Source organism: Micropterus dolomieu, linkage group LG10 (assembly GCF_021292245.1).
Source record: "Micropterus dolomieu isolate WLL.071019.BEF.003 ecotype Adirondacks linkage group LG10, ASM2129224v1, whole genome shotgun sequence".
Classification (NCBI taxonomy): domain Eukaryota; kingdom Metazoa; phylum Chordata; class Actinopteri; order Centrarchiformes; family Centrarchidae; genus Micropterus; species Micropterus dolomieu.
In genome coordinates this window covers 24,843,224-24,866,922 of record NC_060159.1, presented here as the reverse complement: position 1 = coordinate 24,866,922, position 23,699 = coordinate 24,843,224, and the positions used below count along the sequence as shown (strand labels likewise).

Genomic DNA, 23,699 nt, shown 5'->3' with positions numbered 1-23,699 from the left:
AGAAAGCCCTCTAACAAAACTTACTGATGGTCCAAGATATTTCCAGAATTTTAAAAAGCTCTTGGTTTCCCAATTTGTAACTCCTAATCCAGGGAGTCTGGAATTACATAATGTATTGCTTGTTTGGTATAACACAAGATGAACAATGTTTTACATATGAAAATACAAAATAAAGTAACTTTAATACAGCCACATTTAACTGATTTGTATAACTGATTCATTTTGTACAGTTTAGTTTAGCTTTTGTTTCTGTGTTATGCCACATGAGAAGACACTGCTATTTTCAAAACATGTACAAGTTGAGAAAGTAAATACAGTATGTCATCTACGCAACTTGGGAAAGGGAAAAATGGACGGAATATTTATTAATCCAAATGTTTATTAGAGACACAACATTTCATCTCAAATAAACATTGTGACTCTGACAAACTCAGTGCTGACACTTTTACGAGTATTTTAACCTTTTCTTTCTCGTGATTACATTTTTCCTGCATACCAGGTGCACATTAAGTAACAGGTGACGTCATTCAGAAGGTTAGAAGTCTTCTGGATTCTGGAAAGACCTTCAGAACAGCAGTTCGGTTTGTTTGAGAGCTTTCTGGGGTTTTCAAACCTTGCCAGGTACAATATATATCTTTTTAGAGACAGTGCCTTTATTAGACAGCTTACCATGTAGGTAGAGACATGAAATACAGTATGGGAGAGAGTACGACGTGCATCAAGGGTCTCTGGCTGGAACCGAGCCAGGAATGTTTATCTTTCTGAGAAACGTCTGATTGGCTTTGTGACTTGAAAGTGATGTTAATACATGAGAGGCACAAAGTCGGGTAACAACATACAGCTGCTAACAGCTAACAGCCTCCACTCTGCTGGTTTCAGTCTTTTCACCAGATGTTGAACTTGCTGCAGGGCTTTGCCTCTGATGTTGAGTGATCAGGTTTGGCTCACAGCCGGTGTTCCAGTTCATTCCAAAGGTGCTGGATGAAGATGAGGTCAGGGCTCTGAGTAGGCAAGTCCAGTTCATCCACAGCACTAAACTGTGTTACTCAGCAACAAAGCACAATTAGCTTTATATTGTTATAATTAAGAATCTCTTTGTGTGCTGTTTTTTTCTTTTGCTGTTTCCCCAAAATATTTATTTAAAAGTATGCACTAATTTGGACAAGAAGTGATTTTCTGCATCACATGTAGCACTTGTCCAGCAGCGGTGAAATGGTTCAGTTCCACTTCGCCACAGTTGGTTTGCGTCAGCATCTTTTGCATACAGATCAACTTTTCATTCACTTTAACATGGATAAGGAAGGAAAAATTTAAAGAGAAACCCTGTGGCAATTACGTTTGATGCGACTGCGGTCAAATAAGGGAACTGTTACATTCAGTGAGTGTCCTCCAACGTAACCAAACCACAAGTTTCTATTCTGATGCAGGTGAACAGCCTATAGATCCACTCTGACGTGTCTGTGGCTGGAAATGACCTCAAAATCTTCAGTAAAATGATGTAATATTCCAGAAGACCTTTTTCTTGCAACATAATCAATGATGTTGGCGGACAAATCCCAGGACACTGTTTTATTTTTTTTGAAGTTATACATCACTTACCACAATGCTGACTTACTCACTTTGGTTTTTGTAGAAAGACTTTATGCAATATGCTATGATACATGTTTTACATATATGATTCTTGGCATTGGAGTACTTTTTTCCCCTTTCTCTTATCCACCAAAATACCAAAGCAAATCCTTTGTACGTGAAAACATACTTGGCAAAAAAACAGAGTCTGACTTTGACAGCAATTACTTCCATAAGTGGTGTAGATTCAGAGAAAACCTCTTATTAGTGATGGATTTTCTACTTAACCAGCAATAATATTAATAAGATTATGCTCCAAATGAAAAGTGCAACAAGATTCTGTTACGAATTGGCAATATAAGAATAATTTTTATTATATTTAATTAAAAAAGGTCTGCATTTCATTAACATCTCAAAGACAGTGACCAGGTCATCTTACAAATGTATGCTGAGCGGCAAACAGTTCAAATTCACAAACATTTATTTTGGATTTTAAAAGAACTTCCACAGTTTTCATACAGATATATACATATGTTAGGCTGAATCTCATGGAAATGTGTATAAATGTTTTTTGGGGTTGTTTTTGACACAGTTAAATAGTTTTTGAAACTTCAAACCAACCTAAGTGAAGATTTACAAGCTTAGTAAAGGCTGATGGGTTTCTCGTTTATGATAAATCATCTAGTCTACCGGATGTTTTACAATCTGGAAACGCAAATGTTCTTAATGGCTTATGAATGATTTATTATAAATAAATACATTATTTATTAACAATAATATACTCACAATTTGTAGACCCTTTACAAAGGAAGTAAGCAAATACCTCCGGCACGCAAAAGTCTCCTCTTTGTTGATATTGCTCTTCAGTCATAACACTGCAGTTTTTCTTATGGAAATCTACATATCAAATTTATGAATAATGAACAACACATTTCTATATATCACTTTACAGTCACACCTACATAAACTTGTTTTCTGTAGTGATTCTGTTGTACTTTTTCCACAAGGGAAGAATGAAAATGTGTAATGGGTGGAAACCACTTATATGTTCCAGTATGCGTAAGAATCATTTTTTTTCTTGTAAACAATTGGTACTTAATTCCCTCAACTAGTTTACTTATTCGTTGTGAGTAGCATAGGTGTCGTTTACACTGGGGACGCTTTTTGAAATGGATGATTTTGTCCCCATCACTTTTTGAAAGCATTTGTTAAATAGCTTGCAACAAGAACAAACCTCGAGAAAGGTTTATTTGCACAATAGGAAAACGTGTAATGCAATTTAAACATATAAAGATGATAACATCACACAAATTGATTGACTTTGGTTTTATTTTAATGTATGTATTTGGTTCTTTTTTACATTTTTGACTAGAATGAAAGTCATGCACTCATAGCCTACAGCACAGAAAAACTTAATAGAATAACAGGACTAGTAGATGGAGAATAACATTCAACAGTTTGAACTTAATGTTTGACTCTTTTAACCTCCTAATCCTCGTGTATGAGTAATGCCATGAGCTGCTGCATGAAAGGTTTAACCACCAGATGACACTCTTCCCTGTGACAGCACCTCACACCAGTTGAATCACCACTTTGTCTCTGATTGTGGTGAACAGCGCACTCTAGTGGTTCACTGGTGCGTTACACTATGGCTATGGCTTCAGACAACAAGTTACTTTGATCACTGATCAGAAACAGATATCGCTCGCTTCAGACGGACCGGGCTGCCATGACGTCAGGCTGCAGGCTGCACGAGGTGGAGGAAGCAAAGGAGCAGTGCATGACGGGACAGAAGGGCTCATGGGTCCTGAGAGCCTCGGTCAGCAGACGCTGCTCCTCAGACAGAGAATCCACCTGCAGACAAAAAAACAAGCAGAGATTTACTTATTTGTTGTAATCGTTGTCTATACTTGATTGTCTTTGCCTCTTTCCTATGTTTTTAACTGCTGTTTTAATGCTTGTTCATAGATAAAGTAGAGATTTGTTGTGTATCCTTACAGATGAAGTGCAGGCTACACTATTGAAGCAGAGAGTGGCGACTGCAGAAGAACACACAGCAAGAACATGGCGACGTAATCTAATTATAGCACAAAGAAATAACATCCATGATGAATGCTTTTAGTACAGCGCATATTATAGATACCTCTCTCCTCAGCTTTCTGTTCCTCTGCTCCAAAAGCTCACAGGCCTGGAAGAGAGGAGAGGAGAAAGAAAGGGAGAAGAGACGAAGAGAACATGAAGAGGTGGAAATGATGAGTGAATGTACGTTTTAGAGAGGTGAATTTTATATTTAGTGCAGATATACTTGTGACATATACACTTGGGGACATGTGGACAGCGAAAACACTTGCATAGTTTCTTCTGTGTCTCTGCAGAGGTTCTTAGTTTGAGAGAATAATCCCATATCCGGGTTATCTCGCATTGTGGTTGAGGTGTAGCTCGACCAATACAATACAACCCCATTCTCTGAACCAAATGCTCAGTGGCCTAAACCCATTTGTCGAATCAGTCACTCTTTTGGCAAAACTCTAAACACATTCTCACTCATTAAAACTTATTTTGCACTGTGATGCACTTGTCTTGCAAAATGGTAAATAAATACGGCAAAAGTTAAACAAAACTACAACACAGTCATCTTTTACACACAACAACTCATAATTCTGCTCACTTGTTTCTAACGATGTGATCAAACCAATAGGGGGGGGGGAGTCCCAGGCTTGTGTAGTGGCAATGTCACCCTTTGACCAGGCTATAAGTAAGGGACAGGTTCTCTACTGTCATTCAACCTTGGGGCCATGTAACACTGAACATCTTCTTACTTTTCTGGGTGGTCTTTGGTATATTGTGTTTGAGCGTGAGCAGAAGGATCATCAGCCGGCAGTGCATCCCGTCTATGGGACAATGTCAGCTTTCACTGTGCTTTCACTAAGCAAGCGGTTCAACATCAACCACCAACCAGTGATTTATAAATATTCACCTTCAGCTCTTACTTCAATCCGATAAAGGATTTTTTTATCTGCCAGGTGGTGGAAGGACTATGACCGAAATTCATTTACTACGAAAATCTCTTACGGGCAATGGAATTGGCCTGTGGTGAGATAGGTGTGGAGTGTTGTTACAGTAAGGCTGCATCCAGCAGAGAGAGACCAGAGGGTTTTCCTCCTTTGCTTGGCAAGGGACAAGGTTGCATGTGATGTGGACGAAGTCTTCTGGCCAGATCAAGCACGTGATTGACTTTGATTTTGTAATGTGCTGTGCATTACAGTTTTTATTTATTTATTTTTTTTTACAATTGCTTACACACTAAAATATTATATAACACATTGTCAGTGAAACCTTACACTCAGGGAGTAAAACTACAGCCCAGATCTGCACAACTATAAGCACATTCTCAGCCTCACACCTTTTGCAAAACACTAGACACAGTGATTTGCAAAATACTAAACACACGCAGGCTACATCAGGCACAAAAATCTAACACAAAGTCTCGTCTTTGCGATGTCAAGACATTGCCGTCTAAAATGCCACACCTGTGAACCAATTGATCAAACATTGCCATCAGGACAATTAGGTGCACAACTCTAAACTCACCAATGTGAGTTTACCTGTCATCAACAAAAATGGAAGGTAATGTTCCAGTAAGAGGAAGAGGGAGGATGAGAGGGGGGTGCACGTGGAGGAAGAGGGAGACCTAGAGAACAAGGACAAAGAAGAAGAGGACCAAATCTATCAAATGATATAAGAGCAAAATTGATTTACCTTGTTGTAAACCACGAGTTGACATTCAGAGAGTTCAGCCCAACCTGCGCAGATATACTGTTGCAACAGTAATACGGACACAGATGAGCCAACTCTACAAAGTGCCATTTGAACCAAATTCGGAGAGTAAAACATAGAGCTATTCTCAATGTGCCGGACCATCTGCTCTGGCCCAAAACTGGTTTCATCAGCATCAACAATAAATACTCCAATACCTCCCACTATACTCTCCCCTTCCTTAACCCTATTGAGGAGGTTTTTTTCGGCATGGCAGTGGAAGGTTCATGACCTCCAGCCTTTTATCAGAAGGCCCCTCATTCAAGCCAAGGAGGATGCCAGCAACCAAATAGATGCAGTATCTGTGCAAGCGTGGATTCGCCATTCAAGACGATACTTCCCTCGCTGTCTTGCAAGAGAGGACATAGCCTGCGATGCGGACAAAGATATAATTGTACTTGCTTTCTTGTTCATGCTTTCCACAAATGGTTTTGCTGAAAATAAATCATATCAGTATGCAGTACTGTGTGTGCTGTGTTTAGTCAATATATCCAATACTCTCTGAAAAGTCAGATCCAGACTATTTCATTTAAAAAGTAGGAATTTTAAGTGTGTTTTAGATTGAGCATAGCAGTGTTTAACTGGTTCAAACAGAATTAGATCACTTGAACTGTGTCTGTGCTACACTGTGACAAAATCGGGTTTTTATAAATTCTTGTATATTTTTGAATGAAGTGTTTCATTTCGCAAACTATCTGAGTTGTTCTGCTACTTGTGTGAATAGTTGTGTGAATTGTGTGTAGTGTTTTGACAAAATGAGCCCTGCTTTCAAAATCGTGCTTAAGCATAAAAAAAAAACGAGTTTTCTTTGTTCTATGGGCTTACTGTACTGTATTTATATGAAAGTGCTGAATATACAGATAATCAATACTGTATTACTTGGTTGTGATTACTATACTTTTTTTTTTAAATAGGTTCTATGTGGTTCCTTTATGCAAAAAAACATTTTCTGTAACTACATGCCCTGGATGCTGTGTTCTCAATTTATTGATGTAGTGTCTAAAGAATGCTCTGTAGAGTTTTTCATATTGACTGGCTGTGTTATGTTTTGAAAGCATTGTTTGATTTTGCACATAGATTACTTGGTTTTGAGTGGATTGTTTGATTTTGCCAGAAGAGTCAGGGGTTTTGTGAATGTGGTTTAAAGATTAGGTTTTGTGTTAAAAGTTTTGAGAAAACGGATGGTTTCAAGAAACATCTTAGCAATTGTGAAAAACTGTAAAATATTTCCTTTGACAAACCACAATTTATGACAATACATTACTGAACAAGTAGTAGTATTTTTAACCTAAACCTAATTCTGACCTTAACCCTAATAAACAGTCTTTGTCTGGCAGTGAGGAACAGAAAAAGGTCTGCAATTAGTCCTTACAAAGGTGGAAGTACACGAGCATGCTCACGCACACACCTCATGCAGAAGGTCCGCTCTCTGTGTTTGCCTCTTCCGGCTCTTCTGGGCTGCAACTCTGTTCTTCTCTCTCCTCTTCAGCCTCCTGCCTCCATCCTCTGAACCCTTAGACAACAGATAAATTCAGTCTTCTATCCATCCACTCGGCAAGTCACACGTCTGTAGTTTAACCTTAGACCAATATATTTTAAAACATGTTTTGTATGCTTTATTGCAACCAGATATCATTTTCATTTGGCAGCAATGCATTCACATTAAATCTGCGCAGACACACACAACACTTTGTCAACATACTCCTCTTTGTCAGACACAAACCCTACTTGATTATGAGCCCTAGCGTTACTAAAAAAGATCACCAGAAGATGTTGCTTTAAACCTCTCATCTCTTGATATCTGACCTCCCTCTGCGACAGGGAGCAGGCTGCATTAGGAGCAAGCATTTCCCTGATGATAACACATTAAAGTTGTAATAAGAGCATGTTAGTGCGATCTTACCTCACATCCTTCACAGAGGTGGTTATTCGTGCTGTTGTTCTGATGATGGCAGGAAGAATCACAGTCTGACATCACAGATTTTTTAAAGCGTGCATTAAAGAGAGAAAAACAGGAGACACTTGTCTCCGTCAGAAAATAAAGCGTTGTTTGTGAACTGGGCACAGTCCACTGAAAACAAACCAGACAGAAAACAGGCTGCGGTTTCACTTCAGCTTTCTTTTCACTTTTCAATTTCACTGCTGTTTTAGAAGAAGCAGGGAGGGCAATTCACATAAGTCACATGACTGAGGGGCCACAGTTGACCAGAACATTTATGGTTTCGGTCATCAACACATTGATGCACATCGTTTAACTGGGCGACATATTCCTTCATTACACTGATCACAGGGCACTTTAGTTTATTCTGACTGAATACAAAATACACCATCCTGCTGCTGTAGTTATTCAGCACTAACTGTGTATTAATCCATGGCTAAAAATAGTCCCCAACAAATGCACTACTTCCTCCTGTTTGAGGAACATTTTGAGTAGGTACAAATGGGCTTGGGGCGGAGACATGCAGACAGGTCAGACATTGTTGAGAGATGGACTAATGGAATTTGTTGACACAAACGAAATTATAGACTGCCAGACTTATTCTTTAAAAAAACAACAACTTTAATGTACCAGTAAATTTAGAACCAGTTTTTAAAGTAACCATACAGAAACATAAACCAACAGGATATCTTTAAATATTTAAAAAGACATTTAAGCTGTCATAAAGTACAAATAAAGTCTGGAATTTTTTTTTTTTAATAAAATATGAGCTGGATAAGAACAGGATTCAATTGTCTTTTTTATGACTTCATCTGATTCAGTTTGGCTCTAAAGATTATTACTTAATTCAGATGGCGTTTTCAATTGCGAAACTCTCTGCGATTTCAAGGGCAAATTACATTCACATTAACTGTGACACACTGGTGTGTGCAATAAGAAAAATCCTCTGCCCAGTGGTGTAATTCAGTCGGCTGCTGGTGAATGCAATATGAAGAGAATCAAAAAGAAAGAAGGAGGTTGCTGCACACCACAGAAAAAAACCACGCAAATGGAAGCTCAAGCAACCAGTTTTGTGTCCGCTCGTCAGTTGGAGAACCTATCTCAGACGTAACACTGTTCCTGTCCCACATATCACTGAAACATCTGTTCACCGTAGTGGATTATTTCTTTCAGCAGAAACTCTGTCTTCTCTCTTGTGATTTGGAATGTATAGGGAATCATATTAATGTCATAGTATTGAAAGAAAAACTCTTTCCCTATGTTGAAAATTAATAAACCTCAAGAGTCATTTCATATGCAACCACTGGGTTATATTCTTTTAAAGAGCTGAGAAACAAAACTGTGCAGAAAAAAAAACACATTAGTCCATAATATCACACCATCTTAATTATTCTGGTGGTATTGGCTGGAGGAGGGCTCATTCTGGCGTGTCCTCTCCAACAGGTTTCTTCTTAGGCGACACATAGCAGTCTGTGGCTGCTGCTTCCTCTACGGCTCTCTTGATCGGCTGCCTGCTCCTCGTAGCTCCAGTCACAGGAGGCAAGGGAGCGTCTGATTGGCCGTTAACACCAAACACTTCTCTGTGGATCTCCAGAGTGGCGTGACTCGGCTTCATGTTGAGGACCTCACAGAGGCCTTCAGCTTGTTTCTGCAGAGTGTTGATTGACTACAGAAGAAAAAAACAAAAAAACAAAACCTGTGTCGGTAAAGCATATATAAATCCATCTATATAATGTATATTTGCAGTAGCCAACGCAGGACTGGTGCGTTAAAGTGTGCGTTACCTTTATGACCTGGATGGCCTGTTTCACCATCCCAGGAGCTGCTGCTGACAAATCGTTCATGATGCTCTCTGGTGAAACACACACAGAAGAACAGAATCGTGACACTTCGATATGTGCGTCATACCCTGAACACAGAACCACCGCACAACACAAAAATCAGTGGTTCTATGTTCAAAAATCACGTGACTTATGACGTCCAAAGCAGCAACTGCTTCATTTCCTGAATGAATCACCTGATTGGTTTGCAGTCCAATCAGGTGTTTCATTGGCACCCCATCCCACACAATTACCCCTTGCCATTGTTACAAAAGTACACCCAACCTATGCCATATTTTCGCAGTACTCTCTGCTTAATTACACAACACACAATCATCAATTATAATTTTTTGGTTATATTATTTAAAGGAGACCTATTATACTGCATTTCCAGTCCTATATTGTAGTTCTGTGACTCCTCTGTGGCAGTTTTGCATGATTCAAAGTAAAAAAAATAAAAAAAGGAATTTTCTATCTTATAATGGCTCTTCATGCAGGCCCTCATTTCAGCCTCTATCTACAACAAGCTGCAGATGTTCCTGTCTCTTTAAGCCCCCCCCCCTCCAAAGCCCACTGTCTTCTCTGACAGACAGACATCATACCGAGATTTTAGTAGAAAAAAACAGTTTAAAACAGAACATTCAGAACACGGGGATATCTGAGGTTTTGGCTAACAGGGATTTCTTTTAAAGACTTTCACATTATTATTTGAAGCTTTTGTCATGTTTAACATGAACATCTGACATTGTAAAATTATAGAAATGCCAGAAAATATGAAATAGCATAATAGGTCCCCTTTAAATACAACATTTAATGTGTGTGCAGCAAAGAATTTCCAAAGATACTTTAAATCCAAGGGCGATCAAAGCAAAGATTCTTCACAGCTGAAGGTCTCTTCTACAAAAGTAAACTAATTTCTCCAACACTGCTCATTGAGGTGCGTGCGTGCGTGCATGTAGTATATATGTAAATATAAGCCTCCTGTCCACCAACTAGCCTGCCTAATTTGACTTCAGCCTTGCCACAAGAGGCCACTGTAACTGAAGCCTTGAGTAATGAACCCATTTTCGAAACAAATGGCTCAAGTTGTACAGTGCTTAAAAAAAGACAACGGACCATAAACAATATGCACATGCACTCGCACAAAAGGTGAAGTATTACACATACACAAACTCCCAATGACACCTTTAACTCTGCAGATAAACCACATTATGATGTATCCACAGACAGGGGCTACATTTTTATCCACAACCTTGGCTCCATAGTCTACTGACACTGACAAGGTGAACTTATTGATGCATGCACAATATTTTCTGTGTAAACTATTTTATATATAATAGTGACAATAGTTAGATAACGTTAACAGATCAAAGACATCACTGCTAGAACATTTAACTCTCAAATATGTTTGTCCTCGAGTATCTTTTCTGAACACCAGAGAACAATGAAATTAAAAATGTGTGTGTATAAATGATTAGAGGTAACAACCTTGATCGGGATCTTTAACCACCTCTTGAGGTTTGACTGCAAGCTCGTACAGCCCCTGAAAAACAAACCGCAGATGTCAGAAAAGTGGACACATCAGCTCTGGGTTTCCTTTCAGTGATAATTAAGCCTGTATTGATCAAATACATATAGGTTTTTGTCACTCAGCATTGTGTAATTCATATTATTTTATTTTCCGTTTTATCTAAATATTAACTCACAATGTGTGTAAACTTGATCAGTCATTTGTCTCAACATCAACCTGTGAAATTATGTTGTGGTAAAGGGCAGTTTTCCTCCCACTCAGCTGTGTGAAACAGAGACCACCCACACACTTTACTGCACATTATCAGACATAAACACAGACAAAGATACTGTGACACCCACCATGAGTTTACGTTCAGCTTTGAGGGACTGAACCACGTGAGGCAGGATCTTTCTTGGGTAAGTACTACGCCTCCTGGTGGTACCAACAATGGTGTCATCCAGCTGGCTTTCCAGATCAACAGCCTCATCCTCTGCTGAGTGTGTAAGTGGTGGAAGGACGAGAAACCTAAGCTTTATTTTACACAACATGAATTTATGACAACATTTTTTGCTGGTTACGGATTTAAGTGGCACCTTCAACGTCAGGAGCCGCCTCCCAAGACTGTCCGTTCACCAACACGTTGTCCTGAACAGCCGCCTCAAAGTTCTGTGCACATACAAACAGAGTTCAGTTCACATCGAACAAGGTGTCCATAATACAGCTGCATTGTTTCTCGGCCTTCAACTAAGCATTATTGTTTTTTTAATTGATGCAAATTGTGATCATTTTCTCCACTCAATATTTTATTTTGAGATATTCCGGTTAACATCACTATCAGACAAAGAAAAACAGCACATTCACACAACTAAAAGGTTGGAATTAAAGAACATTTGGCGGTTTTGTTAAATACAAACAACCTGCTCAATTAATTGATTATCAAAATAGTTACACATTGGCAAAGTTGTTTAACTGACACTAATACATTAGTGTGACATTTGTCAGATATGCGACCCAGTAAATATCGACAGCCATCTTTTATCTACTCCCCAAGCCTTGGATGCACCATTATCTATCTGTACAGTGCAAAAACATCATTCAGGAATTCTGCTGAATCAAGAAATCATAAAAAATTGCTGTTAATATAATAATTTTTATTAATTTATTTTATGTAAAAGCTGCGGTATTTTAACTGGAGTCTGGATCTGTGGTTGCAAATCGCCTGGTGCCCCCATCTCTCTCTCTCTCTCTCTAAAATTATATTAAGGCTTGTCTAAATATGTGGGTCTTGAGCTGCTTTTTTAAAAGGTGTCAACAGATCTAAAGTCCAAAGGGAGATAGCTACAATTTAGGAGCCACAAACCATGATCAGAGGACCTTAGAGACATGCTGGTAATAAAGAGCTACAGTAGATCTCTAATGTAAACATGCCTACAGAAACATGATAAGTTAATTAGCAGTCTTCCTAACATGCATTGTTTGAGGGTTAAAACTCTATAAATACCCTCTTTTTAGTAGTTTAAAGAAAACGTGCATGAAGGAGAGTAAATTTCTTCAACAGGAGCAGCTGCAGGTATAAGTGACTCTGAGAAACACAGGAAATGGAAATGGGAAGCTAGTTTGTCTGTTATGTTTGTCAGCATGACTGAACGGTTGTTGATAAAAATTAATCTTACAATTATTGAACTTCTTTTCTCAAGATCAGTGAACTTCACTCATTTGGTTTTACATTTTCAAAACTCAAACTTTGAAGTAATTATATCAACTAAACTTAAAACTGTTCACAATGTAGGAACTCAGTTTCTTACAGCTATTTTAACTGTTGTTTGTAATGTGAGTGTTTAGTGTTGATTAGGCAAGCCATTATACTAGCTGTGTGAGTTTAGTGTGCTGCTTGATTAACTGTAAAACAACTGTTGTACTACCAGTTATGTATTCTACTTTCATGCTTGTGGAACGCATCATGTTTTCTATCTTAATACTTCTTATTGTGTTTTGTGGTGAGAGGTTGTTTCTTCCAGGTATTACAGAGGGACAATGTAACTCATTTGATACCTTTAATAATCCAGTTTTCTTGTCTTCACATATAAAATGCCAGCTTCTAGTATAACCTCTTAACCTCAATACGACATGCGATCAGGAAACCAAACAGGAACATAACGATAAAACTAAATCTCTTATTAGGTAGATTTTAACTGATGCGTTTTTACCTAAACAAATCAACTGGTTTGCCGGAAATTCAAAGTAGAGACTGTTGTCAAATAAAGTGCTGCATCTATCACTTTTAAGCCGAAATCATCTATTGATCCTAATAAATGTTTTAATTGCCTTTAATTGTGTTTTTGCTGGCGTGTGTGTATGTTGACAGCAACGTAAACATTAAATACAAGATTTTTCGCATTGGGTTCGGTGTGGGATTCTCTTTGTCGCACAGAGAAACGACAGAACTTTGCGCAGTTGTCGTAACGTAAAGAAAGTCTTGCTAAAACAACACTCGTCGGTCTGCTGCTACTCGAATAGTTTGATAACAGTTAATAAGATGACAACAAGATGCGAACAATCAGACCCACCGCCAGCAGCTCCTGCAGTAAAACTTGCTTCGTCTCCTCTGCAACTTCCGGCTGTCCGTCGAGAGCTGTCTTCAAAATATCTTTGTATTTATTTATTTGCATGATTAATTCTTTCTTCGACGTTACTTGGACTCTGTATTCCTGATTTGTTTCATCGCTGGGTAAGGGTTCACTCTCTACACGCTCCATCTTTACCGCCAACTGTGTTTATAATTTTTTGACGCAAACCGGAATTTAAATGTGAAGCTTCCTGGTCCGACTGCCAATGTTAGCCCCGGAACAACTCCGGCATCGTGTTCCGCTTAGCTGTGTTAGCCAAGCACCGGAAGATTGCTAAAAATTGCTAAATGGTGCAGCTTTAAAAATAGTTTGCGCTTATTTTTTTAATTTTTAATGGAGCATGGCTTCGTTGACTGTCACTGTCATATAGCAGCCCGTGAGTTTGAAGAGGTAGGCAGTAAGTAACGTAACTAAACAATATAAAAACGTTGCGTTCTGTATTTCACCCTTTTTATCAGTAACGTTAACTATTAAAGTTACACTAGTTTTAACTTAGTCTACTTGGAAGTTAAACTGTGTAAATCACAAATAGTCCTTTTTTTTAAATTATAAAATCTGTATCTGTAAATTAACTTAAGGTTACACTCAATGCTATCATTTACAGTCTAATTGCAGTTGTTAGTTATCCCGTTTTTCCAGTTTTTGATTATTTCACTTGTGTCTTATCAGTTTACATACAAACATATAAATAAACGGTATTTTTTTATTTGTAGGATCTGAGGGATGTGATCCAGAGGACCACAGAGGTGAGTAATCAGAATATGTACAACACAATGGCAGTTCATCACAAAGAAACACACTTCTATTCAGTAACTTTATGAAAGCAGTCTGAAAGGAACAGATAATGTTAAAGGGAATTCAAGTTTGCTGCTGGCTAAACCTTATGATTTACAGACTCTATAGTATAACTGAGCAATATGGCTGAAACCCACACAGTTGTAAATATTTACCCATCACCCATAACATTATGACCACCAAAACAGCCATGGCCCGTTGAGGCATGGACTCCACTGTGAATGCACTGTATGTTTTGACACCTTTCTATCAGAACCAGCATCAATTTTTTCAGCAGTTTGACCTACAGTAGCTTGTCTGTTTGGATCGGGCCGCGTGGGCCAGCTTTCGCTCCCCACATGCATCAGTGAGCCTTGGCCATCCATGGCCCTGTCTCCGGTTCACTGGCTTTCCATCCTTCTAATAGGTGCTGATCACTGCAGACCGGTTTGGAGATGCTCTGACCCAGTCGTCTAGCCATCACAATTTGGCCCTTGTCAAAGTCAGTCACATTGTTACACGTGTTTCCTACTTCTATCATATGAACTATGAGGACACAGGGTTCATTTGTTCCATAATATATCCCACCGACTGACAGCTGCCTTGGCACTGAGATAATCACCTTCCCCTGTCAGTGGTCATGATGTTATGGCTGATTGGTGTTTGTTATTGTTACTCAAATAGATTGTTTAATAATGATGTATGTGGTAAGACTGATCTTATTGATGTCTGAAGGAAAAGAGCTGTGTGTGTGTGTGTGTGTGTGTGTGTGTGTGTGTGTGTGTGTGTGTGTGTGTGTGTGTGTGTGTAGGCTGGGGTAAAGACTCTGGTTGCAGTTACAGAAGAAGTCGGAGAGTTTGCCAGAGTTCTGCAGCTGCAGGAGCGGTCTGTATGTCCTCTATGTTATATAGTCACTCCTAGAACATACTGTATTAAAGCAGGAAGGACTGATTTAGTAAATAAAAGAAAAAAAAAACGATTTTGATAATATAGAGGGGAAGTTTTGAAATGATAATGAAATAAAATCAGGGGGAAGAAATTCGAATTACAGATTTGTGCAAATTCAAATAAATTACCACAATAAATGATTCAAATAATTAATTCATCAAAAATTAATAAAAAAATATGTGTTTAAGGTAAATTTCAAAAACAGATATTCATGTATAATGCACACATTTTCTGTGTGATCCACCGACCCCATATACATAAACATATTATTTTGTATTTTTGTAGTCTGTTATATGTTTTGCAGATCAACGCCAGGGTAACAGTAACTTTCAGATCTTGTGTAAATATACGTGCTCACTGAAGTCAAAGTTACACATTGTAAAGAATAAAACTGTTTACATTGTCCCATACATCTGCTCTCAGCTGGATAGCATTGTGTTTATTGTTCAGGATGTTCCTGTCAAATTCTTTTCTCACAGTTATCCAGATGTTGTTGCTCCGTGTTTTGGTATCCATCCGCTGCAGGGCGACGGGGGCCCCGAGCAGCGCAGCGTGAAACCTCAGGTAGCAAAACATTCTGCACCTCATCCATTGTTTTACTTGACAGATTCGGAGAAAATGTGCAGTGTGTAGTGTAACTCATCTATGAGACAGAGCGAGGGAGGGTATGTTTCTGAGGCCTAGATGAAGGTGTGTTTATTTCTTCTAGAAAGTGGTATTGAAAGTACAAAAATGTATACAACATTTCTTATACAGTAACTTAGGTACAACAATAGAAAGCTTTGTTGTAATAATGTCTTTTATCTTGCTGATAGGTCATTTCCAATAAAGACAAAGTTCCTCACAAGTAAAAGGATGTACGTTCTTTTTAAAGAGTAATTTTAGTATTTTTAAAACTGTATCCTATTTTTATATATTTTTGGGTTGAAATGACAAAAAAAAAAGTTTAGGAATCGGTGCAGTAGATGGCTTCAGCCGGCAATGACACAGGTTATAGACACTGTTGGAAATCTAATGCCTAATCTAAAGTGGTAAAATCAGAAAGTCGATCAGCTTGTTTGAAGTTAACATTAAAGAAATGTGCAAATCTGACCCTCTCCAGACCCTCTGTGATGAACTTTCTACATACCTGACTGTCATATGTTGATGGTTAAATAACTACTGTGGGGTTACAGTGGCGGTGTTTAAATTAAACTAAATCTATCTTGCAGCTCTTAATGGAGATGTATTTTCCTCAGGACCTGGATGCCGCCTTGCCACAGTTCTACAAACACAGAGAACGCCTCATCGCTATAGGAGAGGTAGACTACTCGCATACATACTCACACAAGTTTGTACTATATACCAGTTGGACCAACACTGACATAAGACATTACCTAGCCGCTTACCCTGACCTTAACTAACTTTAGTCCATCTGCCTCCATATGCCACTCTTTAACTAATCCTTTTTCAAACCTCTACCAACCTATTTCAAATTAGTATCTGCTTTACTTTCTACAAGACAATTTCAAACTAAACAGGAAACAAGCTGAAACACACAGACCCAAAAAAACAGACCCTCAGACCAAAACCGTGACATTAGGGTTCATACCATGGACATAATTTTTATGCATGGTTTTAAATATTGACTGCATTTGTTCTGAGCAGCTGCATGTTACTGACCACAAAAGTGTTTTGTTCAACCTGTGTTTTAATTTAGATTATGTGCCCAATAAACATGTAAATTGTTTTCAAATTGCTTCTCAGCTGAGAAGTTTTCGGCAGCTTTTGACTCGAGCGCGCTCGTCCCAAATGACACCATTTGTTGTTTCCGGCGTAAATGTCATAAAAGCTTCACAATTTATTACAAAGTCCTTTTTAACGGAGTTTAGCAACACAGTTAAGGATGTGAGGGCTTCTTACTTTGCCAACCTAATTTCTTCCGGTTTATGTTTTATTGTTGTTTCTTTACTATTTCCATTGTCTTCTAATATTTTTCTCCTGTAAAGCACTTTGTGACCTTGCTCTGTGAAAGGTACAATATTCACTTTACTTACATACTTACTAATCTTTCTTATTAGGAAAAGTTAATGAACACAGTCACAGTCATGCGCTTACACAATCACACACCTCTCTAATGCTGTAGATCCCCGTGTTGGGGAATGTGTGTGTTTGTCCGAGCAGATTTCAGGCACCAGGGTCTAAGTTAACAATCCCACACTCCTGTTTCCATAACTGTTATCAGGTTGCAAGCACGGCGAGGTCCACCCCCTGCTCCGCACATTGGAAGTGACACATTTTAATTAATGTATGACTCTATAACCACTTTTTTTCACATGCATTTTACCTGCAAATGTTCTGACAAGTTCTCTTTCCTCCTAAACTGAGCAGTAGACTTGAGACTTGGACTTCAGTCAAACGTCTATCATAAAATGACGACTTCAGACTTGACAGATTGTAAAGACCTTTGAGGCAAATTTGTGATTTTGGGCTACATAATAAAACTGACTTCACTTAAGTGGAACTTAACTTCTGAAACGTGACACCAAAAGACTTGATTTGACACAAGGCTAGAAAGTAAAAACATTAAAGTCTGAAGTTCTGACCTTTAAAAAAAAAAAAAAAAAAGATCCAACAAAATCAAAAATAAAGACAGCACTAGCCGTTGGATAGCTTACCATGCCTTTTTAATTGTTATTGGAAGGGCCTGGTCTTAGTTTTATACAAATACACATTTTTAAAGCGAAATTTTCACATTTTAATGATCAAAAAGTTGCGTACACTAGCCTCACACTAGATAGCTTCAGCTGGCAGCCATGAACAACCTGCCTCTCAAGAGATTTCAGAGTGAGAAGAATCCTTGAGAGAGACTTCTTAGTCAAAGGGTGTCACCAGGAGTTTCTCGTAGGGATGCTTTCCATTATGTTGTCAGACACCTGGTATCACAGTCTGAGCCTGTTGGTGGTAAAGAGAAGCACTTTTTGTGGATGTGATTTTGACAGGCGTAATTGCCCCGAAGGAAAACATTGCAGCCATTGCAGCCGGTTTGCCACCAAAATATGTGAACATAAGGCCCAGGTTTATAAATACCCAAATGGTCCTTTAAAGACTTGCATTTGATTTGCAATTAACAAAACATGTTTCAGCTTTTAAAAAAGACAAAACATATTCTTGAACTTTATCTTCCACAATCTAAGATAATTGAGTTTCTTCTTCTGTACTGGAACATTTGAACACCTTGTCGGTTTAATAAAGGTAAAACTTTACAAGAATTTTACAAGAAAATGACAACTACAGTAGGGCTCCTATGATACTCTAACAATGTGAGATATGATGAGTAATAGCGTTGTCTACTTTTGTTTCCAGATTGGTTTAGACTTCACACCGTGGTGTGCTCCCACTCAGCAGGACCGAGATGACCAGATGAATGTCTTCATTAAACAGCTCAACATCGCCAAGGAGCTGGACCTACCTGTGTGAGCACAACAGAAGAGAATAATATACAGTTGAACCATAGCTGGATATTAAATCCTTCAAGACAATATACCACATGAGACTAGAATACAAACTATTTCAGTCCACTTAAATGTAGTGATTATGTTCATTGTAATATTCTTTTGATACATCAGTGCTTCTTATTAATTTTTTAACCTGAGCCCTTTTCAGTGGCTGCTTTGTGTGTGTGTGAAATGCAATAGGTTTATTTTAGCACAATAGTTAATAAGAATAAATGGCAGCAGCACCTGAAGTCATCATCACATTCAGCACACAGAGGAGGTTCAGTTTCTAAAAAAGATAGCTGTAGCCACGTAAACACCATACACATGAAAAGTCCCACAGTGCAGTCTCTACAGGCTCTACAGGCTCAGTCATCAAGTTGGATACAGCCTGCAGTTGTACGTTTTCATTGATTGTCCTGCTGCTGAACCAAGAGCTTGGTTAGACTTTATTTGAATCTTGTTTACATAGAAGCGCGTGATTAGAAAATGTGCTGCCACCACTCAGCAAACATGGTCATTTTCAAGCACTCATTGTCCACAAGGCATGCGTGAGTGACTGAGTGTCATGAGAGGCTGTAATGGAGACCAGGGGTTCCATTACCTGAAATAGTTAACTGAGTGTCTAGGTGGGGATTATTGATAAAGCCAGCAGCCATACACATTCTTGTTTTGGTTGTTTATTTGAGTTGTTAGATGTTTGGTGGCCTTCTTTGCTGCGAGTGGTTCCGGGGGGGGTTGGGGAGGCGCAGGGGGGTCTGACCATCCTGCCTGTGTGAAAAGAAATCTCAATCAGTAATAGTTAAGGTTCACAACATAGTATTGAGTGATTGTACTCCATTCCAGTTAGTTATCAAATTAGTTTAAAAAGATAAAGCAAACAATGGTAGTACTTGCCTCTTCCTGGTTGTCTCCTCAGCAGGGGGCGGAGCCAAAAGAGTGCGGTAGGCCCAAGCACCTGCTTAAGAGCTGCAGGAGTAAACCTTGAAGCTGAGGCGGGGGCTGAGGACCTCAAGAATGCTGATTTATGTGATTATTTTGAGTGTATGTGATTGATTTGTTGATAGGTATTTATATAAATACAAATTTCTAAGTACTTTTACCCACTTAATTACCTGCAGGAGGGAGTGTATATAAGGTAGCTAGTTGCTTTCACTGTAAGTTTGTTGCTGGTTGGTGTCTCATCTTGTCTGTATGGAAGACAATAAATGCCACGTTTGTGCTTCGCATTTTACCTCCGTCGCATGTTTCTCACTGGAAAAAACTTAAAGCCACCACCGGGCCATCGGACAAAGGCATAGAGTGGAAAAACAAAATAATGATAACAGATTAAAGTAAAAATTATACTCCCCAAATTTCACAAATTACTTCTTAAAATCTACCCAATTTCTACTTTCAAATCTCACTGACTGCCGTGATGATGATGACACTTCGTACTTCCTGTTTTCTGCACAGAAACGTCCACTCACGATCAGCTGCTAAGGTCACAATAGCGACAATGAGAGAACACGGTGGGTGTCCCGCTCCATTCTGTCATGTACTTTTACATGGCTGCAAAACAGACATTTTGATGTCCTGATTTTTCTGATTTTTTCGTCAGGTGTCAGTCGAGCTCTGCTTCATAACTTTGCGGGGAAGCCATCGGTAGCTCTGGAAGGTGTGAAGGCTGGATACCTCTTCTCCTTTCCACCTGCTGTCTGCAGGAACCAAGAGGTTGGTATAATTTCACATCTTTCATGGTTATGATCATTTTGAAACGGATGTACACTTTATGTAACCAAAAATGACTGAAGTTAATATGTGTGAATGCACCCAAATGAGTGAATACATCATCATCAGAATGGTCTTTGATCCCATATGAGCGATCAGCTGTTGCATGTGTACAAAGTACAACTTTGTCTGCATTTTTGCTATATCCATAAAGCGTTAACTGAACTTTGACTCATCTGCAGTCATATAAAACATACAGTTGTATGTATAGTATACAAGTATAGTAGGATCTCACCGACACTATGCACTCTGGGTAAAAAAACACCCAATAGAATACATACTGTTTATTAACAGTACTGTAGGAGATGCTGTGTGAATGAATAGTGTGATTGAAAGTAATAGAAACGTTATAAGTTATAGTTTTAGTGACAGTGCTAGTTTTTTTACCAATAGGTTAGAGAGTGGAACAAAAATAGCTATTGTTAGAGAGGTATTACTCATAGTACTACTACTAGTAGAAGTTGTTGTATTTGTCGTGGCAGTAGAAATAGAGGTTTTGTAACAGTAGTGTTGTAGTTTAACCAGTTAACATCTTGGAAGTGCTTGTGTTGTGATAGTAGCAGTAGTATAAGTACACTTTATATGTACCTATGGTAGTAATAGCAATATTAGCGGTAGTAATATTAATTGCGGTAGCAGTACCACAAAATATTTTTCTTGAAATGTATAGTATAGTAAAAAGTATTGTGTTTTGATGAAGGAAGTTTGTGTTGTCACCACTGTATTACAATTGTGCTGTTGATTTCATTAACATGCTGTCACAAATAATTCACATAGCATTCATTTTTAATAGTGTATCTATTAAAAATATAGTCTCATGTTTAACAGTGGTAAATGACTCAAAAGCAAGGAGGGCAAAGCTCAAAGACACAATGTCTAAACAATATTCCACCATTCCTAAATTAAAGATGAGAAGAAAACAATGTCACCTGTAGTGGAAGATGGAGAGTGAGTCTGCTGTCCTGACTTGAGTTGCGTAAGTTACTTTAGTTGCATTATAATAAGGATAACAGAGTGTGTAACGTTAGTTTTAATACTGTCATACAGAGAGACAAACTGATCAAGCAGATCCCACTGGAACACATCTGTCTTGAAACTGACTCTCCTGCACTGGGGCTCAACAGGCATGTAAGTTTCAAATGATCAAAATTCATCATGTTTAGACACTGTAACACAGCAGCATCTCCTCTGCAAATGTTTTTATTTCATCTCTTCCTGTTCCCTTCTGTCTCCCAGGTGAGGAATGAGCCCAGTAACATTGTTGTGTCCTGCCGGTACATCGCTAACGTCAAAGGTCTGTCGCCACAAACTGTTCAGCTCGTCACCACACAAAATGCATACAGACTTTTCCCCAAGGCTAACAGGTGCTAACCATAGACTTTGTATAAAAAGGTGCTAACACTCACATATACACGTTTCTGAAGTGTAAGGTTTGGCCTGATGGCGGCACATGATGAAACTTAAAGTAGAGGATTTATGCTCTGTCGGGGTCGGCTTATCAGGTTTAGCTCCACACTTTCATTTCATCACTTTACCAGGCTCTGCTGCTCAGCTGTGTTCTGGGCTTCATACTAACCTTAGCCTGCTAACAAACATTTGTAGCACATGATGTTTCTAATGATATCATGTTAGCATGCTATATTAGCATTTAGATCGATGAACAGCTTGGGCTGACAGTTTTGTCATTAGTTTTTGAGGTGTCGCACATGTGGAACTTTTGACTTGCTAGTGGCTCCAAAAGAAACATCAAGAACTAAAGACTCATTAAGATTCATCTTGATCATCAGTGGTTGCCAAATGTCATTTTTTTATTATGACAGTAGTGGCTGAAATCTTTCAATCTGGAACAAAGTTAGACATTAAGTCAAATTTCACAGCAACATGCATACTAGTTAATTTTTAACTAAACAGGCGATAGGTGGAAAAAAAAATGCAAATCTTCAAGGCAAAGATCAAAACTTATAAGACCTTGAACTCAACTGTGATGACCAGCGAATGATAGATGGATGTTGTATTATGATGTATTCTGTTCTCTGTTTGTGGAAATAAAAAAACTGAAAGTTGTGTTCAGGTCCCAGGTGTATTTGTTGTATTAGGTTGTGCACAGTCTTGTCAGGCTGCAGCCGTCTACACCAAGTGTGATTTATCTGGAAGAGAAGAAAAGAGCCATTACAGACTAGTTGATTGTTTTGTTAATCTAGTATAATGACATAAACCATCAAGATAATCTGAAAACATTTCAATGTTTTGTATTCTAAGTGGTGCATTATTATCATCATTATTATGTTTTTTATTATATTTTTCTGCATTGAAACAAGTACTGAGAGCCAGGAATTGACAGCCACCTGAATGCAGAAACAGTGTTATTTTGAAGGTCATCCAGTAAATAATTTGTGTATTGCATAACTACTCTAACTTCAAACACATCTCTCTCATTAGTTTTCCTCTTATTAGCTTAGGCTAATTAAAAGAAATACAGTCTCCCCACTTCTAAAGGATCTAAACAAATATCTCAGCATGGCTTTGAGTTCCATCATGAATAGTGCATGAAATAATGATAAGCCTATAAAATGACAATCTATAAATGTGTGAAATATCTGGTTGGAGTCCCTGTGGGAATGCTGTATAGGACTATAGTTGATTTTGGGCAATACCTCCATCGAGGCCGTCAGAAGTGCCTATTAATTATGGAAAAATTGTAGAAATTGACAGAAAATGCGATAAACAACACACGTTGCAACTTCCCATGGAGACATGTTTACAAAATTATTTCAGTAAAATCTTCAAACAAGCCTTCTCACAGCTCTCTTCGAAGTGCCTTCTCTCTGCAAGCTTGGCGGGGGGCGGCCCCTCTCTGCAGGCCGCCCTGCGCTGCGGTCCGGCGGTCAGAGCGGTGACCAGGACCGGGCTGGTCCGCAGGTGACTCCGGTAATGTCTCCTCTGGGTCCTCTCCCAGGACTGCCGGGGGTTCATCTCCACCTGACACCATGTCTCCCTCCGCAGGTTCAGCTCCAGGAGAGCCCGCTCTTCAGGTTCGGACATTGTTTCTTTTTTTTAATCTTTATCAGGCTGTGTTTTGGGGGTATTTTCTTCTATCAACAATCATCCAAGTGTATTCAGTGTGTTTCTCCATGGCAACGGGAAACCTGATGAAGCCTCCTGTGTGCCAAAGATCTTTTATGTTTGAAGAGATGAGTTACTCTGTCGATAACTAACACACACATGGGTAGCATCTACAAAGTTTCTTGGTGTCTTTTCAAAAGTTGGACCTTTGAGAAACTTTTACCCGTGTGATATTGTGTGTGTGTGCGTGTGTGTGTGTGTGTGTGTGTGTCAGTCACTTGCAAAAGTGTCAGGATTCATCACACTTTCCACTGAGAGAAAAATCTTTCTCTCTTGATACCTGAAAATAGAGACGGAGTGAGAGCTCACTCTTCTCCTGTCCAA

The 23,699-nt window shown here is 38.7% G+C and overlaps 4 protein-coding genes across 6 annotated transcripts; 1 reads left to right on the top strand and 3 right to left on the bottom strand.

The window, feature by feature from the left end:
• Positions 1-2,880: 2,880 nt before the first annotated feature.
• On the bottom strand, positions 2,881-8,463 carry batf3 (basic leucine zipper transcription factor, ATF-like 3). Its single transcript, XM_046061619.1, has 4 exons — positions 7,289-8,463; positions 6,794-6,898; positions 3,713-3,757; positions 2,881-3,423 (listed from the first exon to the last, which is right to left on the bottom strand). Exons 1-4 carry the CDS (start codon positions 7,358-7,360, stop codon positions 3,280-3,282), a joined length of 366 nt encoding a protein of 121 aa, XP_045917575.1. The 5' UTR covers positions 7,361-8,463; the 3' UTR covers positions 2,881-3,279.
• Positions 8,464-8,617: 154 nt separating this feature from the next.
• nsl1 (NSL1 component of MIS12 kinetochore complex) lies at positions 8,618-13,473 on the bottom strand. 2 transcript variants are annotated; one of them, XM_046061602.1, is made up of 6 exons: positions 13,225-13,473; positions 11,251-11,323; positions 11,017-11,147; positions 10,633-10,687; positions 9,109-9,176; positions 8,618-8,990 (listed from the first exon to the last, which is right to left on the bottom strand). In XM_046061602.1, the coding sequence occupies exons 1-6, from the start codon at positions 13,411-13,413 to the stop codon at positions 8,742-8,744; spliced, it is 765 nt and encodes a 254-aa protein (XP_045917558.1). In that variant the 5' UTR covers positions 13,414-13,473; the 3' UTR covers positions 8,618-8,741. The 2 variants fall into 2 exon arrangements, with proteins under 2 accessions (XP_045917558.1, XP_045917557.1); XM_046061601.1 differs by having other exon boundaries at positions 11,017-11,150; positions 13,225-13,470.
• Positions 13,474-13,488: 15 nt separating this feature from the next.
• tatdn3 (TatD DNase domain containing 3) lies at positions 13,489-22,316 on the top strand. 2 transcript variants are annotated; one of them, XM_046061599.1, is made up of 10 exons: positions 13,489-13,674; positions 13,998-14,030; positions 14,870-14,943; positions 15,486-15,570; positions 16,218-16,307; positions 18,352-18,461; positions 19,938-19,993; positions 20,083-20,195; positions 21,300-21,380; positions 21,489-22,316. In XM_046061599.1, exons 1-10 carry the CDS (start codon positions 13,618-13,620, stop codon positions 21,621-21,623), a joined length of 834 nt encoding a protein of 277 aa, XP_045917555.1. In that variant the 5' UTR covers positions 13,489-13,617; the 3' UTR covers positions 21,624-22,316. The 2 variants fall into 2 exon arrangements, with proteins under 2 accessions (XP_045917555.1, XP_045917556.1); XM_046061600.1 differs by having other exon boundaries at positions 13,490-13,674; positions 16,245-16,307.
• Positions 22,317-22,321: 5 nt separating this feature from the next.
• LOC123978372 (spermatogenesis-associated protein 45-like) lies at positions 22,322-23,559 on the bottom strand. Its single transcript, XM_046061621.1, has 2 exons — positions 23,054-23,559; positions 22,322-22,399 (listed from the first exon to the last, which is right to left on the bottom strand). Exons 1-2 carry the CDS (start codon positions 23,292-23,294, stop codon positions 22,380-22,382), a joined length of 261 nt encoding a protein of 86 aa, XP_045917577.1. The 5' UTR covers positions 23,295-23,559; the 3' UTR covers positions 22,322-22,379.
• Between the last annotated feature and the right edge of the window lie 140 nt (positions 23,560-23,699).

What these genes read in the sequence shown, in the direction of transcription:
- batf3 (XM_046061619.1), bottom strand. Translation starts at nt 7,360, where the DNA reads ATGTCAGACTGTGATTCTTCCTGCCATCATCAGAACAACAGCACGAAT. An exon ending in ACCTCTGTGAAGGATGTGAG is followed by an intron (nt 6,899 to 7,288) that starts GTAAGATCGCAC and finishes CTGTTGTCTAAG; the next exon opens with GGTTCAGAGGATGGAGGCAG. An exon ending in GAGCGGACCTTCTGCATGAG is followed by an intron (nt 3,758 to 6,793) that starts GTGTGTGCGTGA and finishes CCTCTCTTCCAG; the next exon opens with GCCTGTGAGCTTTTGGAGCA.
- nsl1 (XM_046061601.1), bottom strand. Translation starts at nt 13,413, where the DNA reads ATGGAGCGTGTAGAGAGTGAACCCTTACCCAGCGATGAAACAAATCAG. An exon ending in GGCGGCTCCTGACGTTGAAG is followed by an intron (nt 11,151 to 11,250) that starts GTGCCACTTAAA and finishes TTACACACTCAG; the next exon opens with CAGAGGATGAGGCTGTTGAT. An exon ending in GGTTAAAGATCCCGATCAAG is followed by an intron (nt 9,177 to 10,632) that starts GTTGTTACCTCT and finishes GTGTTTCACCAG; the next exon opens with AGAGCATCATGAACGATTTG.
- tatdn3 (XM_046061599.1), top strand. Translation starts at nt 13,618, where the DNA reads ATGGAGCATGGCTTCGTTGACTGTCACTGTCATATAGCAGCCCGTGAG. An exon ending in CAGCCCGTGAGTTTGAAGAG is followed by an intron (nt 13,675 to 13,997) that starts GTAGGCAGTAAG and finishes TTTTATTTGTAG; the next exon opens with GATCTGAGGGATGTGATCCA. An exon ending in AGCGCAGCGTGAAACCTCAG is followed by an intron (nt 15,571 to 16,217) that starts GTAGCAAAACAT and finishes TCTATCTTGCAG; the next exon opens with CTCTTAATGGAGATGTATTT.
- LOC123978372 (XM_046061621.1), bottom strand. Translation starts at nt 23,294, where the DNA reads ATGTCCGAACCTGAAGAGCGGGCTCTCCTGGAGCTGAACCTGCGGAGG. An exon ending in AAGGCACTTCGAAGAGAGCT is followed by an intron (nt 22,400 to 23,053) that starts GTGAGAAGGCTT and finishes CTTCTCTTCCAG; the next exon opens with ATAAATCACACTTGGTGTAG.